The sequence below is a fragment of the Buteo buteo genome, chromosome 29, assembly GCF_964188355.1.
Source record: "Buteo buteo chromosome 29, bButBut1.hap1.1, whole genome shotgun sequence".
NCBI classification, from domain to species: Eukaryota; Metazoa; Chordata; class Aves; order Accipitriformes; family Accipitridae; genus Buteo; species Buteo buteo.
Window position 1 is genome coordinate 3,822,546 of NC_134199.1, and position 19,865 is coordinate 3,842,410.

Here is a 19,865-nt window from a genome sequence, read left to right on the forward strand (position 1 = left end):
TTGTTTTCCTTTTGTCAGGTAGCTTGCTTTGAGATATTTTCAATAGATAGAGAAATTATATATATATATATATATATATATAAAAAAAAAATCAAAACTTTTTTAGAGCACATCTACTTTTCAAATAAAACTTTCCCAAACTGTTTTCCCCTGTTTCATCACGTGATTTTCTTTAGCACCAGAAAGCTTTGTGCTGAAATGCAAGGGGGTTGGGGGGCAAGAGTATTTCTATTGTTTATTTAATGATAATGCAATTGGTTTGCTATTGGGGAAACACGGGGGCTTCCTCTCCTCTCTGAATCAACCTGTAAGAGCCTTTGGTGAGCGGGGAGGTTTTGCTGTGGCTCTGCAGATGGACTCTCCTAACAAGGGCTGTCTTTGCTTCTCCGTAGACAACCTCCAAATCCAACCATTAACCCTAACAAGTTGAAAATCAGCATTTGGGATCTTTTAAATTAAAAAGCTGTTAAACTTGTTTAAATATAGCAGAACTCAAGGTCATTCTGGATCACTGGCCATAGGGAAGACAGGAAACAAATCCACAGCAAAACTGATATTTTCTAGCAATTACTCTTATCAAAGCACCACTGTCACCAAAAGACCTTTCTCACATTAAGAAGCACGATGGGAAAATCGCCAGGCATTTTGGCCAAAGGCCAGTCACCCGAGGAATAATATTTAAGCCTCACGTTTTTTTGAAGGAGTAACCACTGTCCTAAACCCCTTTACTCCAGGGAATGGCCATCCTTACAGTGGAGCAGGTTTGACTGGAACTGGGGAAGAATGAGCATCCCTCCGGGCAAGCCCACCCTGCACTGAGGGCTTCCCAAGCGCCTGGGGTAAGGCGAAGCTGTCTCCCAACCAAGATAAACCAGACACTTGATAAGATCCAGAGGAAGGAGTATTGTTGTTTAGTTGGACCAACAACACTGTGCTAAAGAGGAGACATTATTCTTGTTTACCCATGTAAGCTCTTGCAGAAATAAAGAAAAGAAAGGTATGGACCTAAGGCGTTTCTGCATCTGAATTAGAACATTACATGGCAATTTAATGCATTTCAGCTTCTGCCTGTTGCCTTCCTACCCAGATTTGCCTTAATTTCCCTTGAGCATCTCTGTTGTGACAACCCCTCCCACCCAGAGGCTGTCTCCTCCACTTCGGGAAGATGCTATCCATATGTGGGGGTTATTCAAGACAGCAAGAGCAGTTCAGGACTGCACTGTCAATGCTGCTGCAAGCCTGGAGCAGGCTCCGAGCAGCCCAGGGCGGGAGGCAGAGCCCCAAAGCCCCGACCTACCACTGACCCACCACCGAACACCAGCGGCGAGCGACTCAGCCCCACCTGTGGCCATGGCAGGCTTGCTGGGCCAGCGCTCGCCGGAGCCTTTCACCGTGTCCTCTCCAGACCTTGCCTCCACACAAACCAGCTAAAACAACACAGCTGCCATGCCGATTATAAAAACAGGTTTCAGCAGAGAGGACTGGAGCTGTTTTGCCTACAAGGGCAGAGGAATTCCTATGACACAGGAAGACTGAAAAATAATCAGTGGAGCGCAGGCATTTAAGAGCAATGTTTTTTAAGCCACTCAAAAGGCAAACTCCTCGAACAACAGGGACTGATAACATATTCGTTATATAAATTCAACCCATTACAATAATATTTACCACTGCTTGCAAAGACATCCTGTTGAAAGTTTGTCTTTTAGGCAAGGGTGCTTGTAGCTGGTACGACAAAAGTGACTTTTAAAAACACTTTGGTGAGCTGGGCACTCCTGAAAAGCCTGTGCCTGCCTCCTTTCACCCCAGCTCAGGAGGCCAGACGGCCAGAGCATCGCCCAGGTCCTTGCTAATGGCTTTGCATAGCTGGGCTGTGCACGCAGCCAAATCCAAAACCCACTTTGCCATGATCAATACAATATCAAAGCTTGGAAGGGAGCTCGTGACAACTGCAATACATCGGAGTACAAGCAACCGCTCAGTGTGTCTGCCTTCTCCACCAACTTGAGTTGGCCAACACTGCAAGAGCATGCCTTGCATCAAGCCATGCTCTCTGTGCACCCGCCTGCTTTCCTGGTTTATTAGCACTCCTCAATTAGCTGACGTTGGCATCCTGATTGTCTGGACACATTCTCCTCTGATGGAGGGTCACGGAGGTTTCTGCCTTGGGATCACACCCCGTTCATGTGCTGCCTTGGAGCAGAAACCACATTTCTTCATTATTGAGCTTGACTGCTGTATGTAAACAGCACACATAGGGAAGAACCTCGCATCAGCAAACGAGGCTTTTATTGCCATTTTCCTCAGAGGAGGCCTAAATTCAAAGCACGGAGACATGCAAGTCTTGTCAAGCAGCAGGAGTCCCTTCTTTAACTTGCGTCTGGTTGTTCTTCATTTTTGCTGCCTTGAGCAATTCTGCAAAAATTCCTTTGAAACTCAGGAGGCAGATAGGTTCAGCAATGCCATGTAAAAAACGAACAAAACCTGGTACTGGAGTTCTAAAGCATGTAATGAAGAGCAAGTGCTGAAAACAGACAGATTCTTTGTAAGCCAAAGGTCAAGGCTGCACGTCCAGAATCCCAATTTGGGGATCAATCTGCATGCATCCAGTTTAAAATGTACAGAAAGAAAGATCACAGGTTCACCCTTACGGTTTTTGAAACTTACTTAAAATGAACCACTGAGATTGGGTTAGTTATTAGCAGAAGGCAGCACACATATAAGTGGTAATTAAAGTCCTAGAAGCAGCCTATGGTGGGCATAGGAGGGATAAAATGCCTAAAGGAAAAAGGAGCAAAGAAAAAAGAATGCATAGGATGGTCAAACAGAAATTATTCTGCCTGTGAAAGAAATAAATTATGGCTACTGCAATAAAAATTAGGAGGGTGAAGAACTCTGGCATAAATGATCACAACTTATTGCAGGTATAACCATCAGTGCAACCCCGTGAGCCTGCTGGACCAGTGAAAAAGGAAGTGCTAAAAGCTAATTAATTTTGAAGAGTTCTTACATCTGTCTCTCCTGATAACAAGAAGTTACATGACCCCTGCTAGCTTCAGAGTACTCCTCCATATAAACTGATGAATATGAAGAATCGCAGAAGGATGTGGCAAAGCAGCTGGAATTGTATCAAACGGAGCCTTTAATTAGTGGTCCTCTACAGCTTTCTGTCCCAGGGGCATCCTCTGCCTCCCATGCCCCTTTGGCCAAGGTCTGCCTCCTCCCTTTTGCAACATGACATGAATAAGGTGTAAGGAGCTGGTGCCAGGGAGCAGAGAGGACTCAATAGCTGCTCCTAAACGGCCTCAAGCCTCCATGGAGCCAGAGACAAGCATGCTACCAGCTCGCATAGAGCCACCACAGCAGACACAGAAGCCCCCTTACATGTCACGCATTCATGCACCACCCATTAACAACATCCGTGACACAGGCTGGAAAGTTTCTCCAACAAGGTCTGACAGCTCCTGACATTCACAGTGACACTAAACGAGCCTCTTGGAGGACTTTGTGTTTACAGCACTGCCGTTAATAAAACCCTCTCCTAATTCTGTAAACCTGTCATCTTTCGCTTGAAGAATCAAAGGGTTTCTGCTCTACAGAAAGACACTTTGCATTTGCACTACTAAAAAACAGACCAAACATTGAATATTTTCCTCCAAATCCTTTTTTACCATCACAGAGATGCAGTCACAACAAAATCTCATAACCCCTTTTTTTCTCCCTTTTTAGACCATCTTTAAGGAACGTATCTCATGGGTGAGATACAGGGTGCTATCAAGAGGGTCAGAACTAGAAAAAAGCAGAAAAGATTTGGCGGGGGCTTATCGGTACGAGTTGTGTTAAAGTGCAGTGGCCACCAGACTAGAACTAGAACTGGTCAGTCACCAATCCTACTGAAGAGCAAGCGCAGACTGAACACAGTTTGGCAGAAAAAACCTCAAGAGGAGAAGTACCCAGGTAAGTAGAAAGGTCTGTCTGATATTCAGAAGATTCTATATCTCAAATTACTTACTACAAAGCCATCCAACATTTCCAATGCTTCTTGCATCTGGCAAGAAACACTGCAGGAACTCTGACCGAGCATGATTTATTTTAGTTCACTCAAAATATTTTATGTTGCAAACGTTCCCAAGACTGGTAAGGCTGAGTAGCCTGCACAGTGACAAAACAACCCCGCTTGAAAAGAAAGCAGGAATGATCATGACCTTGGTCTAGTCAAATATTCCCCCCAACACCAGCTGTGGCAAAGCCTCCCCCAGACCAATGCAACAGCAGCACCACCGCTAACGAAACAAACGTGCTGCTGTGTCACTTACTGTCCCACCCAAGATTGGAGTTACTTACACGCTGCTGTCCGTCAGTGACATCGTATCGGCATCACTGGACATGCTCTGCTGCTCGCTGTCATTGGCACTGGTCGCTGGTGCCAAAGCGTAGCCTGTGTTGACATAGTAAGGGTTAACAGGCTCTCTCCATGACCCATGCCTGCAAGAAAAATGAGAGAGTCAAATTAGGACACAACTTTGACCATACTCTGCATCACTAGGCAGAAGGACTCTGCCAGGAGCCCCAGCATCGGTGACAGGCTACAGAATAAGCTGTGTTCATACTAAGCTGCGCTGATAGAACCATGAACAATTTGACTCATAACTGGAAGCAAAAGGGAATTCATGGAGTAATGAAGATGATACTGTTGGAGAGGAAGAAGGGAGGGAACAAGACTATATGGAAGAAATCCCGTTCCCATCAGGATTTATGGTGTCCACGGGCTAACTGCTTAGCATTGTCATTCTATGAGCAAGGCAGGACATCTAAAACCAATACGTAGATAATAAGACAGCATTTTTCTTAGTCAAAACAAGCTTCTACTCTTCCAATGGTAAGGGATGTGTAGCACGGCTCACCCATTCTATACTTGCTTTTACATCCCTCTTTACTCCAACATGTTTGCCAAGGGAGGGAGTTAAAGCAAGAAATTGCTGTTGCTTACAATGCGCTACCCAAAGCCGACCTCAAATGTCACACTTGGGTACATCAAACACTCGCAAATTCCACCAGGAAGGACCATCTAATCACACCGGCTTTTCCAACGGACAATCTGTTCAGGGATCTATGGAGGCTAGTTTGTACACAACCACATGCCTTGTCCTGCAGACAGGTTATTCAAGTACACGTGCAAGTAGGCCAACCTCCTTCTCTTCAACAAAATTACAGGTAGAGAGACCGCCTGCGTGAGCTAACTTGGGAATCGAGTTCCTTGCTCATGAGGAGACCTGCGTTAACGGTGAAGCAGCCTGTGAAACAAGCAGGCAAGAGCTCCTTCATGCCAACTCTGCCACTGGCATAGAAAAGCTACTGCTGCCAACGTGCCTCCAGCTCTGCTACACCGCAGGACAGTCAGGCCACGCAGGCATCCTGCAAGTCATTTTGCAATTTGCCAGAAGGAAGAACAAGCTGAAAGGTTCACACCAACGCACCAACACAGCATCATTTAATCCCCCGCTCTCCCTGCCTACCCCTCTGCATGAAGAGCAGCATTTGTAAGATATCTTGAAGTTGAAGAATTCCTGGGTTTTTCAAGCTCTGTAACCAGCTCTGAAAATCAGAGTCCTGTTCTAATTCAGATCACGAAGCTCATCAGCATGATCTTTTATTTAGTAACTCAGTAACTGGTGCCTAGTTGATGTGGCTTGCAATGGACCTTGAGCAAACACCTCCAAGGAGGACACATCATGCAATTTGTGCTTCCCTGTTCTGTCGTGAAAAACTTTTCTGGCTGTACTGCAGTGGTCAAAGTCCTACAGACAACAGAAAACAGTCCCTGCCCTGATGAGTTTCCATTTAGATAAGACAAGGAAACCCATGAGAAATGCACAGATGGAAGGACCGGATGTGAAGAAGACACCATCAAAGGGAAAAGTTGGCAGTTTCTGCATATTTGTATGGAGTGTAAGTGCAGGACAGCCACTATATGAACTGGGACTAGCAGACAACCCATTTAAGGTGGAGGTTTTCAGAATGATTTATGTATAATATGGTACTTGGTGTACAAGGATGGAAGCATTACCAAAGTATTTTAAAACCTGAATTCAACAGGGCTATAGCCTTCAGCTAACACACTGCTCGTATAACTCCTATTCACCCTGCCCTTCTGCTCCCGGACACAGAACCAATTTTCCTTGTAATACAAGGGGTTGTAGATGTTCACTGGTCACTAAGAAAAATCATATTGGTTTAGGTCCATTATGGGGTCAGTTAGAAACAAATTACTCTCCTATTATCACAAAGAGCAAACTAATATTTTGCTTGCCACAAACCAACAAAAACTGCAAGCTATTTCTCCCCGGATGTCGAAGCTCAGTGTAGTTGCAGAGTGGTGCAAAGAGCATTCAAAACTGAGTGAGCTGACGTTTCTCACAACTGTTTGAGGAAAAGGGAGCCTTGTGAGGTTTCTCCATGCTCGGGTGCAATAGAGTCAGTGGGATACAAATGCTTATGGGCCCCTTGGGATGGCGAGTCACCACGGACATCTAGCACACAAACTTTCTCTCTGTCGCTGTAAACATGCACCGGAGCAACCTTATTTCTATATTCTGTCAGATTTCAGAACAGCTTTCTAGGGCAAATATTTAAGGCTGGAAATAAATTGAACAAGTTCACCCTAAAAAGCAAGGTATAATAAGTGAAAACCTTACCCGCCCCCCTTCACCAGTTCTCCCCTTGCATAATGGTCAGTTCTGAACATTAAAGCAGCACTGTGCAGTGCAATGCTCCTGTCAAATCCGATATGACAGTTGCGTGATGGAGGCTGATACAACCTCTTAAATTGAGGCAGGAATGATGGATAGCTCAGGCCTTCCCTGCAGGCAAAGAGAGGATGCTTTCTGGATAACCCAATTAAAATATAGCACCAACTTCTAGTGGACCTTCTGCCAGGACACTCTGGAAGAGGCATGGATTATTCTAGCAGTATATTAAGAAAGCACTATGATATATAGAATAAAATGCACAGATCAATCGATTTCTCCTTTGTGTCTGCTGATACAAAGACACAGCAGCAGAGAGCATCTGAAGAGTTTGTTGGGTATGGATCTGAGATGGCTGAAGGAACTGAGAGCAAGCAGACGGATGCTGGGTGGTCCCTGGCCCCTCCGGAGGAGTCAGGATGGACAGGCTCTCCTGCAGGACTCCATGGCTGTGGGCTTCCCACTGAGGATGCAGGAAAGAGTTTGGTCACAACTGTTGTATTTAGCTAAAATTACACACTTAAGCATGTATACAACAGGGATTACTTCCATTTTAGCTCTGCCTCTAATACATCAATGCAAATGTAAACTTTCAGTAAGCGTAAGTAGATGGAAAGGGTATAGGATTTCAAAGCAATCATAACAGGTTACATTACTTTTGAGGAATCCATCTGTATTCAATCCTTCTCCTAATGTTCCCTCTCCCTGACAACTCTCTTCAGCTGGCTCGTATCACTATTTGAATGTTCTGTGCCGTGCCTCTGAAGAACGCTTTCAACATCTATTAGGAGGAAAACATTAAAGGAACATGGAGTCTAACAAAAAAACCTGGTCACTTCTGATCTGGGAGGGGAGGCTGCTTTAAAAGGGATACAGGCACACTCAGAGCGATTTGAAATGTCAGCTAAAAACCTCACATACCAAGCTCTACGTGCTGATAAGGGTGATAAAAGGAAAGGTGAGCATTTAAAGTTAAGACTTCACAACAATTCCTGGAGACTTCTGGAATTTTATTTTATTTTTTTAGACAAAAAGAGCAATGAACGTTTTTGAAATGAACACAAAACATTTCACACATCGCAGAAATAAAGCTGCACGTCTCTTCTGCAGCTCTCAGTTGCTCAACCCTCAAAATAATCACATAGGGAACAATTATAATAGAGATCACAGCGACCCAAGTAAGTCAACCTGACCAGCTGCCTTTTCTTTGCATAAAGCCCTCCACTGATCACTGTAAATTCTGGTAATGCTGACAAGGGCCAAAACTGTTGCAGAAAAGCAGCAAGCATCTCCTTAGGGCTTCCTTCTACCTGTTAAGAATTTATTTTGCATGTTGTCTTGGCTGCATCCCATCCCCAAATCTTCCACTCCTCCAATCAAGATCAGCACACAGCACTTTGAACATTAGCACTGTCAGATCTTGGAGCTTCAATGTAAGTGAGAAGAGAGATGAGGTCCTCTTGAGTCCTCTTGCCCTAGCTGGAGTTCCCACTGCATCGCGACTCCCTAAGGGCACCCTTTTCCTTCCAGCCTGGGATCCCCAGTCTCCTTCACAGAGCTTTACCTGATGGCTATTTCAATTTTAAATCAAAGATGCAAAGTCCCCAGTTTTTGCCAAACATGCCACTCCTTTCTCTATGCGAAAAACGTAGGGCTGGCATGCTCTGGAGAAGAACTGCATCACCTTCAGCATCCACAGTGGGAGCAAGATCTCACAGATCCTGCTTACAAAGCCAAATCCACATGGCACTCCCTTCAGTTCTCAACAGTTACGTACCTCCTTCATTGATGTGCTTCATCAAGCCCGGGGCGGGGGGCGGGAAACTAAGGCAAGAAGGAAACTTCCTTGGAGATGAAAGGCCTCTAGGCAACTGATTTCTGTAGAATTTAAATTTTCACTGGAGGGAATAGGTTGCACAACTCTCTATTTGCAGGTCTGAGAGACATGGTCTTCCTAAGTCTGCTAGCAGTTCCAGTGCAGCTGGAGCAGCTCCCAGTCTAACAGGGAAGCTCATCAGATTAATCAGTTTTCATTGCTACCATCTCCTCCAGCTCTAGCTGAATTTTTATGACATGGGAGATATCCCATTTTCTAGACAGCTTGAGCCATGAGGCAGCTGATAATCACCCAAACTGCATGAGTTGCCTTGGAAAGCAGGAGATGTGGGGATATTGGCAAGTCCCAGAGAAGGACACCCCAAAACGGGCTCCGCAGAAACTCAAGATCTCTCACCACAGCTGATGGCAGGTCGAGCAGCTGCGATACCCTCCCTCCCGCATAGCAGCGAGGAACCTCGCGGCAGGACGTGATTCCACCTTTCCTCTTTTGGTGGGTGGTGTTTGAGCTGAGGGATGGTGCCCAGAGACCACAGACCAGGGCTGCAACTCAACGAGACCTAGTTACTGAGTCTCTCTGCTCCCACCCTGCTTTTTCACACTAACTTCTGCCAACTCAGTTCAAACTTTTACAGGACTGTGTTTTTGAAGACGACTATCTCCAGAACTACATTTGCAGGAGGAAACCAGCACTAAGCACTACTCTTATTTGGTGTCTCTGGTCATTTTGCCTTTGTGATTGGGAGGATGCAGTCTAATGCTGAGACATCCTTGTAGCTCATTATTTTCACATCCCATTTATTCAGTGTGAAAAAATTAATTTTTCCATTTAAAAAGTTATGTACTTCCATCCAAGAAAAAAAAAAAAAAGCTTCCAAAATGACAGCTCGCTGAGTCTCTGGCTGGCCAGACACAAGCAGAGCTCTCTTACTTCCCATACATACACCTACCAACAAGCGGGTGACTGTCACATCCTTCATGCAATACCACATTTCATTATCACAACCAGTCAATCAAATTAAAAGGTGCACATGTTAGCTTATGATGTACGAGCCAAAGCAAATCCCTTCAGCATATTTAAATAGCATGTGCTGACAAGAGTGTCCCAGCAGCAGGGTCACCTTTAACAAGGGATTAGAACAGCATCCACCAAGAAGTCTGATTTACAAGATTACATTAATCTACCACCTGAACGGAAAAGTCTCCGTTTCCAATCCATGGTACCAACATCCATCACAAAAGTTGCACCATACTGGGTATAAAACTATTAGAAATGTCCTAAAGCATTCACAGCATCCCCCAATACATCATCACCAATTCTTGGAGCTAAGAACAAAATGTCTATAAAGATGCAAAGCTGAAACCTTTATTCCTGAGTGGATTTAGCCTGCACTAAAGACACCAAGTCTGCTCAAGAGGTTAAAATTGGGGATTTAGCTGATAATTTGATTGCAGATCCTTGGGGTTGCTGCACTTAAAACTCTTGCCAATTACTCCAGGTACTCAGATACTGCTGTGCATCTTAACTTTATCACTGCCAATGTCAAGATAATCACATGTGTTCTAGGCAAGGGCAGCTTCTTCAAAGATCACATCAATTCTGGACAAGTTAATCTGTTCTTTGAGGTCTCCAGATGGCTCTTGCCAAGAAAGTTCACTTCCAGCCCTGCAGCCAGCGAGCGCAGCGGCCCCGGCGCTCTGCAGAGCATTACAAAGGAACCAGATCAAAGTTGTGTCTTACAAAAAAATGAAATCTGAAGTTTGAAAAGCAACAGCAGCCTGTCACTTGTAGGCTTAAAGACGACTTCTGCATGCTCCAGCTATCAGGGAATTTATGATTACAGTCTGGCTTTTAAAAGCTGATAAAAAAAATGACGCTCTTTAGCACTCCTTGCCTTTGCAAATCTGTATCTTCTTCTGTGCTTATTCATCCTCCCACGCTGGAGGAAGAAGGGAAATAAATAAAAACGTAACTAAAAGTACAGATAAGGGCTCTTCTTCTCTTTTATTCTAAGGCATTCAATTCCATTTTAGGACTACGTGGAGATTATTTTATGGTGAGCTTCAGTAATTATTGTGAAGTATTAAAGTACAGTTACAAAAGCCAAATCCAAGATCTACCAGTCTGAGTTTCCAATTTTTTACTCCTCTGCATTTACCAAGGACACACTACCTCTCAGGCAGGACTAAGGTACAGAAGATGCGTTAATTGAAACCAATAATTTAGATCAAGAATACAGCAAGGTGGGTGAGAAAAGTGGTTTAGAATTTGTCAGAATCTAGGAAGGAAGCTGAAATACAGGAAATAAATGGTTTGCTTTAGGAGGCAAATAAAGACTAGATAGGCTAAATATTGTGGCTGTATTGCCCTATCGCCACCCTAAATGCCTTCAGACAACAGGATGCAACCACTGTGTTCCAAGGAAACTGCAGAACGAGTCCCTCAAGATTTCATCTGACTCTGCATCTACAAATCAGCCCTCCCAGCTCCTCCTTCCCAACAGAGGCAAGGCTGTGCTCATTCATCACCCCAGTGTAATACTGTATTTTGTCCACTAGTCACAGATTTAAAATCAAAACCGTAAAAACCCAATTTTGACACACAACAAAGTCAAGTCCCTCCTAAAAACAGTGCACATCTTTCCTAGAATAAGACCAAACCCCTCATTTATTTAATGGCTCAATGCACAAGAAATGAATTAAAATAAGAGAAAATATGGGCAACGCAATGCCTGCACATCAATTAACAGGATGCTTGGATCATCTTTCTGAAATAAAGTGAACGTCACAGAACATTTTGTTCCATATCTAACAATAACAGGTATTTGCTTAGATTCATTTCAACATATTGGTCTGAAATTATCCCATAACATAGGGGTTTTTTGTTTGTTTTTTCTGAATGATGACATGATTAATATGAATCCATAGCCACTGACATTAAATATGGACATTTTCTGTAAAATATGCAGGATATTTGACTGCATTAATTGTGATTGAACAAGAGCCTTACTGCTTTGGAGCAGCCTGGCTCCATCAGTCATTCAAAAGCCTCTGTAGTGACTTACGAAGCTACAAAACCGGGGCAAACCCCAAATCTCCTGTGTGCATTTTGGGTATCGAGCGTACATTGCTCCCACCCATAAGTCACACTTCCCTCCATGTCATGGCCTCTGTCAGACAATACGCCATAGGAGAATTATTTTTAACATTTTATTGAAAGAGACAGAATCAAGCTCGTACAGGGATGTGCTGAACATCCATACATGTTGACAGAAAAAGTTGCCTTAATAATTAAATTTGTGACTGACATCAAAATGCATCCCGAACGCAGTGAGAGGACCTTGGCCCCGAGGACCAAATCCTCCTGACACCCAGAACAGAGAGGTCCTGCCCAGGATCACATGCACAAGGAGGAATGTCAGAACAGAAGCACCGATGTGCTTTAGGGTCACGATGTGCATTAAAATAAATACAAATCTTTTCAACTCACAGGGCCTGTCTACATGATCCTTGCAGCATGCCCAGGAGCTCACGTTCCTATCACCAGGCAGGGGATGCCATGGTCCCAGCACGTTCCCAGTGTGCTCCAGCTGCCCAAGGGTTTGGGTGAGAACAGCCCACAGCAAATCCCCCTGAAATGAGTGGGACCTGAGTCCTCACCCCCTCCTCCACTCTCTGACCCTTCAAATGTGCTGTCCCTTGGCCACAGGGCTTGCTAGCACGGAGAGAGGCACAGAGACTGATAATACAGTCTCCTTCCCCCTGCTTAAACTGAGAGCTGGGGAAAATTCACCAACAGGCTGACAGGCAAGACCTTTCCGTTCTGCTAATTGGCTTCTCAGACTGAAATGACATCTATGTTTAATACGGCAAGTGATTTTATATATATATGTGCTTAAGTGGATGAACACACACAGTAGCCATTTCAGATACCATGCAGCAGTGCCAGCTCCCAGCTCTCTGCTTTCCCAGGTAATTCTCCCAAGAAAATTGGGGCCAGTGGAGAGGGGAAACACTCTGCAAAGAGCTACAGGGGTCTCTGCAGGGCTCCTCTGCCTTTGCCCCACGGTCTCCCTTCCCTGGGAAGGCAGGCAAGGCAGCTGGGAGATGTAAAGGAGTCGCAGGGGAAATGGTTCTTCCCAGAAGGGGCAATACAACTATCAAGTCGCAGATGTAAAAATATCAGCAAACCCCGCAACCTTTCAGAGCTTTCCACATCAAGCCAAGCAAGTGACCATCCTGCAGCCCGGGATGCTGCTCCCTCCACAGATGAAGTAAGCAGCCGAAAGCATCTCCCAGCTTCCCAGCCACCGGCCGGCCGTGCAGACACCCACGCAACACGGCTCCCAGCCCAGAGCATCCCCCTCGCCTGCGTGGCGAGGGCCTTCGTGAAACAAATTACTTCCAAATGCCTGCCTTTGAGGCACGGGGAGAAATGGAAGCCCAGGTTTATACCTGGGTCTGCTCATAAGCTAAAGAAGGCAGCAGCTCCACTTGAAAACGCCACTGCCTGCAAACTATCAAATTAATCCCGGGATTTCAACAGCTTTTCTTCATTATTTTTCGTCTCAACCAAACCACAAATTTACTTAATGACTAAACCAGGCAAGCGAGTACTTTGTTTTCCAGACAGCGGGAACCTTTCTAACGGGATCCAGGTTTTCAGAAAACACGTTTACCTAATGTCAGGAGAGGGAGAGGGTCCATTTCTGAGATGCATCTGATCCTTTTTTTAACTTCCCCAAACCTGCCAGCATTGTGGTCGGGGTATCTTTGAGTCCCGAGCCCGAGGAGAGGCGCTGAGCAGGGTGAGGAGGAATACAATAAGAACACTGTGTTCCAGGAATGATTGAATAAAGGCAAGAGCATGCTTTTGGCTAGCAGGATTCAGCACTCTAACTTTGTCTGCCGCTTTTCTTCTCCGTCTGAAGCAACGTTGTTTGTCCACGCTTCTCTGAAATGGAAAGTATTTCCTCTTGCCTGCTTGTTCCAAGGAAAGATCTGAGAAGGCCTGGTATAACCAGGCAGAACTGGGGATTCTCCAGTACCTCGACTCTCCTTTGCCAAAATTTCTGCTCAACAAGAAAGGGCTTGCAAGAAAGGAATTACGAGCAGATTCCTCTGCAAGCTCAGTAACTTAAGACCAGGGCCTGTAGGATGAGTAAGTTTTTGGATGGGAACAAAGCATCTAGCTTTGGCCAATGACTCCAGACCCTCCCCCTCCTTCCTACATACCTATGGAACCTCGGGAGTGTTTGACACCATGGGACGGGGAAGGGACATGGACCATACTGGGGAATGGGAGCCATTGGAATCAAAGGGCAAATAAGACTGCCTGGGCTCAGTCCTTCCTTAGGTCACTGAAGCTCTTCAGGAGGGCATAAATCCCAGCACTGCAATTCGTTGTCTGGATTGCTTTCAGGGATAAATTTCTGGATCCTTAAATCACAACAGTGGTGTTGCTGATAGCTGAAATGAAAGGGGAAGATATGCAACTCAAGGGGGCTCCATTTTACAAAGACTAGTTGCAGCTTTGACATTAAACTATTTGCTCGTATCACTGGGCCACGTAATGTAAGCTGAGCCGCATGACCGCAGACTTGCTAGCCTCATTTAAATCCTTATCGAAACAACGCCATGAAACTCAATACTCATTACCAATTTATTGCCAACAAACTTGGTATTTTAATGAAATTACAAAATTGGGTGGTAGAAGAAACCAGTTGATGTAATATTTTGAACATCTATGAGGCACCTGACTTAGCGCCTCAAAACCACCCAGGTTTGTTCCCAAAGGCCTTTGACAAAGCCCTACTAATGATGAGGTGGGTAGGATTAGCAATAATCCTGCACAACCCCCCCCCACTTCTTCATTTCACTGAATAAGGTCTGGCTCACCAACACACATGAAACGAAGAGATCTGCCTTCAAGCAGAGTCGCTCACTGGTGTCGTAAGTCCTATAGAAAGGATCCAAGAAACTCCCCCAATTGAACAAGAACCTTTGAGGTGACCGAACTCCGACCTCAGCTGGTAACAACACCAAAAACACAGAGGGCTGGCAAGACCTGGCAGAGATAAAGCTGAGAGTCAGGATTTAATAATGCTCCCAGAGGGGAGATTCAGCTGATTAGAAACATCCTAATCTTCTCTCTCAGTGTATATTAAAGGTCAAGAAGTGGGATCAGATATTGGCAGCACATGAAAAAACAATTCAGTCGAGCAAAAGGCCTTCACAAAGATGTTTCATACCTCCGCATTAAAAATTCCTGCAAAGCCTTATTTAACTCTACTTCTATCTAGGGAACACATTTAAGTTTAAAGTCAAGACACCATTAAATCAGGACAGAAAAGAAGATATCCCCCCCAAAGACTTCTGCCTCCAATCAGTACTTTATAATAAGCAGGAGTTCATAAGCATCATTTGACTGCAACCATGACAGATAAGTAGGTCTCAGAAGTACAGCACCATGAAACAGAGCTTCTCTAGCAGTCCTCTGGAGTCTCGCAAGCTCCCCAAATAGGGTCATTAAATGATACTTGTTGGATCATGTTAACAAACGTCAGGCTGTATCAACAACAAAATACTGGCAAGCCGCAAAAAGCTTTTAAACTTGCTCTATCATTTACAGTTCAGCTCTGAAGAGATGTCAGCATCACAACAAATGTATAAATCCTAATTCGGTCTCCTAGTCTCTATTGGGAGCTTGTAATCTGACATTCCCTTCTCAGCTCAAACTGACCTGGCCAATATAACGCAGTGGTTTGGGCAAGATGAGGGCAGACTGAGTCATGCTATCCTTCTGACAAGGTCCATTAGAGGTTGACAGCAATGACAAACCCTCAGAAGAACTGTAATAACAACCACCACAAGGAATGAACCACACAGAAAGTGTCTCTAAAGGAGACAGATGCTGTTAAAAAGGATCTTTCCTTTTCTAGAGATAATTTTCTTTTTCTTCTTTTAAGAGTTTAGCAGACTAACAGCAAATAACTTGCTGCTGTCCCCAGAAAACAGGAATACAGAGGGAAGTTAGTTTTGTGAAGATGCTACAGACAGAATTCCTTTTAAATAAGGACTGAAGTAACTTCTCCTTAGGTGGTGCAGAATGAAGTCTTCTTTCACAGTCCTAGCTTTTGGACAGTCACCGAACCTTGCATCTCCAGCCAGGCCTGGAAGCCAAACCATCAATCGCTGCATTGAGGTCACACAAAGTCATATTTAAAAATGATGAATGAAATCAGTGGATTCAGTTTCTCATTTCTTGTGGCTGCACTTTTACAAACTGATCTAAATTCGGTGGCTGACTGGCAAACCAAGAGCAAAGAATTCAGCAGTGAGAAAGATGGAGATCAGCATCCGAAGCCAGCCAGCGCAGGTTGGTTAGCAATGTCTACTTACTGCGTATACCTTGACCATAACTAGAAGGACCCCACTGGGCATGCTCTGCTCCTGAAGGTGACAACATCTCCAGAGGTATTCACTAAGTAGTTCAAGGTGCAAGAACCAGTTCACCTCAGTTAAATGGATATTAAAATGTAGTGAAAAACAGCTAAAGGAGGCAAGGAAGGGGAAAAAAACATTAAAAAAACTAGTTGCTTACAGACAAATTGCACAGAAGCTCACAAGGAAGCTCCTGGGACACTGCAATACCAGAAGGTCCAGCTAAACTCCAGACCAGAGAGGAGATGAAATACCTTTAACTGTACCACGAGAGCGTTAGGGCAGCCATCGGGAGGCTTATATATGCAGTCCATCCCATTACCATGATTGGCCACTGCTCAGGGAAGTCCTGTGCTTGTTTTTCTCGGTGCATTTTACAGCAAGTGAAACTCAACTTCAAGAACTGTGCTGGGGTTTGTTGTTTTATTTGCCTTATTGAATTTTTCTGTTTTGATTCTCATTCATTAGAACAGGCAGATATATGGGCTTTTACCTTTATTACACAAATTCCGCAGTATCTTTTCATCTGGTATGCATTATTGTGGGGATATATATGAAGTACCATGTCCCATTTAAAGTGCTGTAAAAGAGCTGTTTGAACTCTCGTTCCATTCCTACATATCTTTATACAATTAAAACCAGTTGATGGTTCCATTTAGGAAAAATAAGTGACAATGCAAGCAATGTGCTTTTTTTTCTAAATAAATTAGCCACTGTTCAGATAAAAGACAACTGTATTTTTTTTTAACCTCAGTTTCTTAAAGACAGACAGCTAGGTGATCCAACTCTGTTTCCGTCGATCTCTTTTTACTCACTCCAGAAGTTGAGTACAAGGTATTTGCTGACACCCAACCAAACTCAACAGGGGAGGGAGGCCCCAAAGACACTGAGATAATTAGTGAAAACAGGGAGGTGTGGAGAGACTTTTAAGTGCTCTGAATAACAACGAGGCTGTGGCCAGATCTCTGCAGAAAACCTACATGGAGAAGAGATCTTACTTAAATGCTCCAGCTCCAGCTGACACCTTCCCAGACACTGAAGTCAGCACAGGCCCATTGCAAAAGTCATACTTGGGGAGAGACCCAGTGCTGAGACCTGGTTTAATTCAGCATCTTGATTGGCAGTGGATGGGCCTCAAATCACCTCCGGGTGACACAACGTGTTGCTGCTACCATTTTCTTCTTCTATAGCAAGTGGAGCCAGGAGCAGAGCACCACGGCTAGTCTGACCCACTGCCACATGCTGCAATCATCCCAGCTGCCATAATTAGAAATGGAATCCTGCGGATGAAGGAAAAGGCTGTTTTCTGGGTAGGGCATGGAGCACAAGAGCTGTGAAACACTGGAGCCCATCTGCGTGACACAAACATACCATCTGTTACAGAGCACGTATGTGCCATACTATACATACAGGATTTCATTGACCAAGTAGGTAATACAAAAATGCCTCATTGCTTTAGACGTTTTCTCCTTAAGACAGCAGGGAAAAGCAATCTACAGTTTTGAAAAAAAGTTATCTTCTACTCACCTCTCTTGTGCCCCTGTATCACACTATCTGTTACTGATCGTGCACTACTCTCTGCAGAACTTCATCTGCTCAGAGCACAGGATAAATGGATTGATATCCTTATTTTCCCCCTCTTTGTACTTTTACATCACCCAAATCTCATGCTGAATGCAGCATTACTCACTTTGTTGGAGATTCTTCTACAGCAATTTTCACAAGTGAATCTTGTATTTATTTGTGCTACTATTCTGGAGGAAGGAAAAGCTGTTATCCTCTTATGGACCAAAAGCCAACTGCAATGTTGAAATTGTCAAAATTTTCTCAAAATGTGGATGCTCAATTTGAAATGCTCTGGGCCTAACACTCAGCATTTTGTAAGACTTCTGCCTTGATGCATGCTCAGCACATCGGTAAGTCTGATCTGGCTCTTAAGTTGCACACAGAAAGCTATGGCATGCACGATGACTCTCTCCCAGGGAGAAGAGCTGTCTTACAGGATGTCTCTGGCAGAAACCAGCACAGAAGCACCCGTGTTTTTCTGCTTGCACCTTCTGCCTCTTCCACTGCAGGGCCTTTCAATGATGGAAGAGGTAATGCAGGTGCCCTGTACACTTTCCTTCCTACCTTCTCTGTTAGTTCCTCCAGCACTAGCCATCCCATGCACTGAACAAGCAAGAGGCCTAAAGAAAAAGAGTCTATGATCACACATCGACAAGTAGCTAAGTAGCTACGAGAGCAGAGGAAGTTATGAAACTCCATGTGATAGCACCATGCATCAGACTTACACCGTCCCATGTCTACATGGGGCAAACATCCCCAGCCCCTCTCTCCCCTGTTCAGCTATATGGGTTCAATCATACAGTAGGGTCAGCTCACAGCCCTTCCCCCCGGAGGTGAACAGGGTTTCTCTCCTCTAACCTGCCATTCATTTGCACAAAGGGGAATTTCAGCCCCTTGTCAAAACTGGCTGAGATGAGTGGCTCAGCAGTATCTTCCTTCTGCATAATAGGCTTGAACTAAGGCTAAACAGGCAGCTTCAGCTACAGCACCTGAAAACTCTGGGAAGCATTGGAAAACCCCTTTCCAGTTTCAATACCCTGTATAGCCTCGTCTCTTGCTAGCTCCCAACATCACCTGCTCACCGCTGGAGGATCTCACCTTCCTCACCTCCTCCCCATCACTGCTGAAAATGCCTTTTTTTTTTTTGCTGAGTGCCTTTCCTGAAGGATGCAAGAAAAGAGCTGGTTCACCTAACAATGAGTGTGGGAGACTCCAGAATCATCATCAGCAGCAACAGGAATCACACTTTCCAGTCTGTGAAGTCTTAGCTGTGAGCATCATCAAACACACTTTTCAGATACACTGGCTGCCAAATTTTTAAACCATCTACTATAGAGCTCGTGCAATTGTCACAAGCTTATAATTTAATCAAATTGGATGGATTCTCACATGGACAGCAAAAGGTATGTTCAAGCTGCCAGCGCCCCTCCCACCTCCAGCAACCTGCTTGCCAAACGATACACCCCTGCTTCAAAGCAGGAAAGCTGGAAGGTTATCAATGAAAAGTAAATTGTAAGACTCTGACATGAGCAAAACAATGTAATTTCCTCCCCCTCTGTTTTTGCTAAAATTTGCCAAAATAATTCAGCCTTAGGCAGAATCTCAGTGTGGAAGAATACCAAACAATACAGTCTGATAAAGATATGAGCAACTACAACAAAGTTTTATATAATGGGAAATGTTAGGCAACCATGACTACAGCCATTGCTGCCAGCTCCGCCTATATAGTAAATGAGTGATATTTTAAAATTGCTATTAACCCCCCCCTGCAAAACTACAAGCAAGTCTGTAATGTGAGTCATAATATCCTTGGCATACATTTGGATCGCAAAGTTGATGAAAGCAGCCATCCCCGAGCCTGTGTGTGAAAACTGTAGATGAATTAATCAAAACATGCAGGAGCTTGTGACACCGACGTCTGAGCCTGCACATTTGCATCTGCAGTTGTGAGACTCTTGCATGAGACGACGCAACAGCAGAGAGACTTGGCTGCCAAGTGTTGCTGCTGGTACCTTGTCACATCCAAGGAAGAGCAAATATTTGCCAGTGGTTCTTATTTTAGGACTGATCTTTCTGGACTATGTGTATACACACAGTATGATGTAAAATTCACTCTGTGAGTTAAGTGAGCAAAGACAGACTCTTCTGTTTTGCACGTGCATGTTGCTAACAGAGCAACTGCTCAATGGCATCATCTCCTTTGCTAAAGACGGTAGTAGATGTCTATGTATGCTGCAGACATGCAATTGTTGTGCAGCTTTAAGCAAATAATAAATG

The 19,865-nt window shown here is 44.5% G+C and overlaps 1 protein-coding gene across 3 annotated transcripts in view; it reads right to left on the reverse strand.

Moving 5' to 3' along the window:
- Positions 1-19,865, reverse strand: part of AXIN1 (axin 1) — a 73,559-nt gene that overhangs the window by 27,179 nt on the left and 26,515 nt on the right. For all 3 annotated transcript variants that reach the window (XM_075018412.1, XM_075018410.1, XM_075018411.1), the window contains exon 3: positions 4,342-4,482. In XM_075018412.1, coding sequence (XP_074874513.1) covers positions 4,342-4,482 — 141 coding nt within the window. The remainder of the gene's footprint in view (positions 1-4,341; positions 4,483-19,865) is intronic.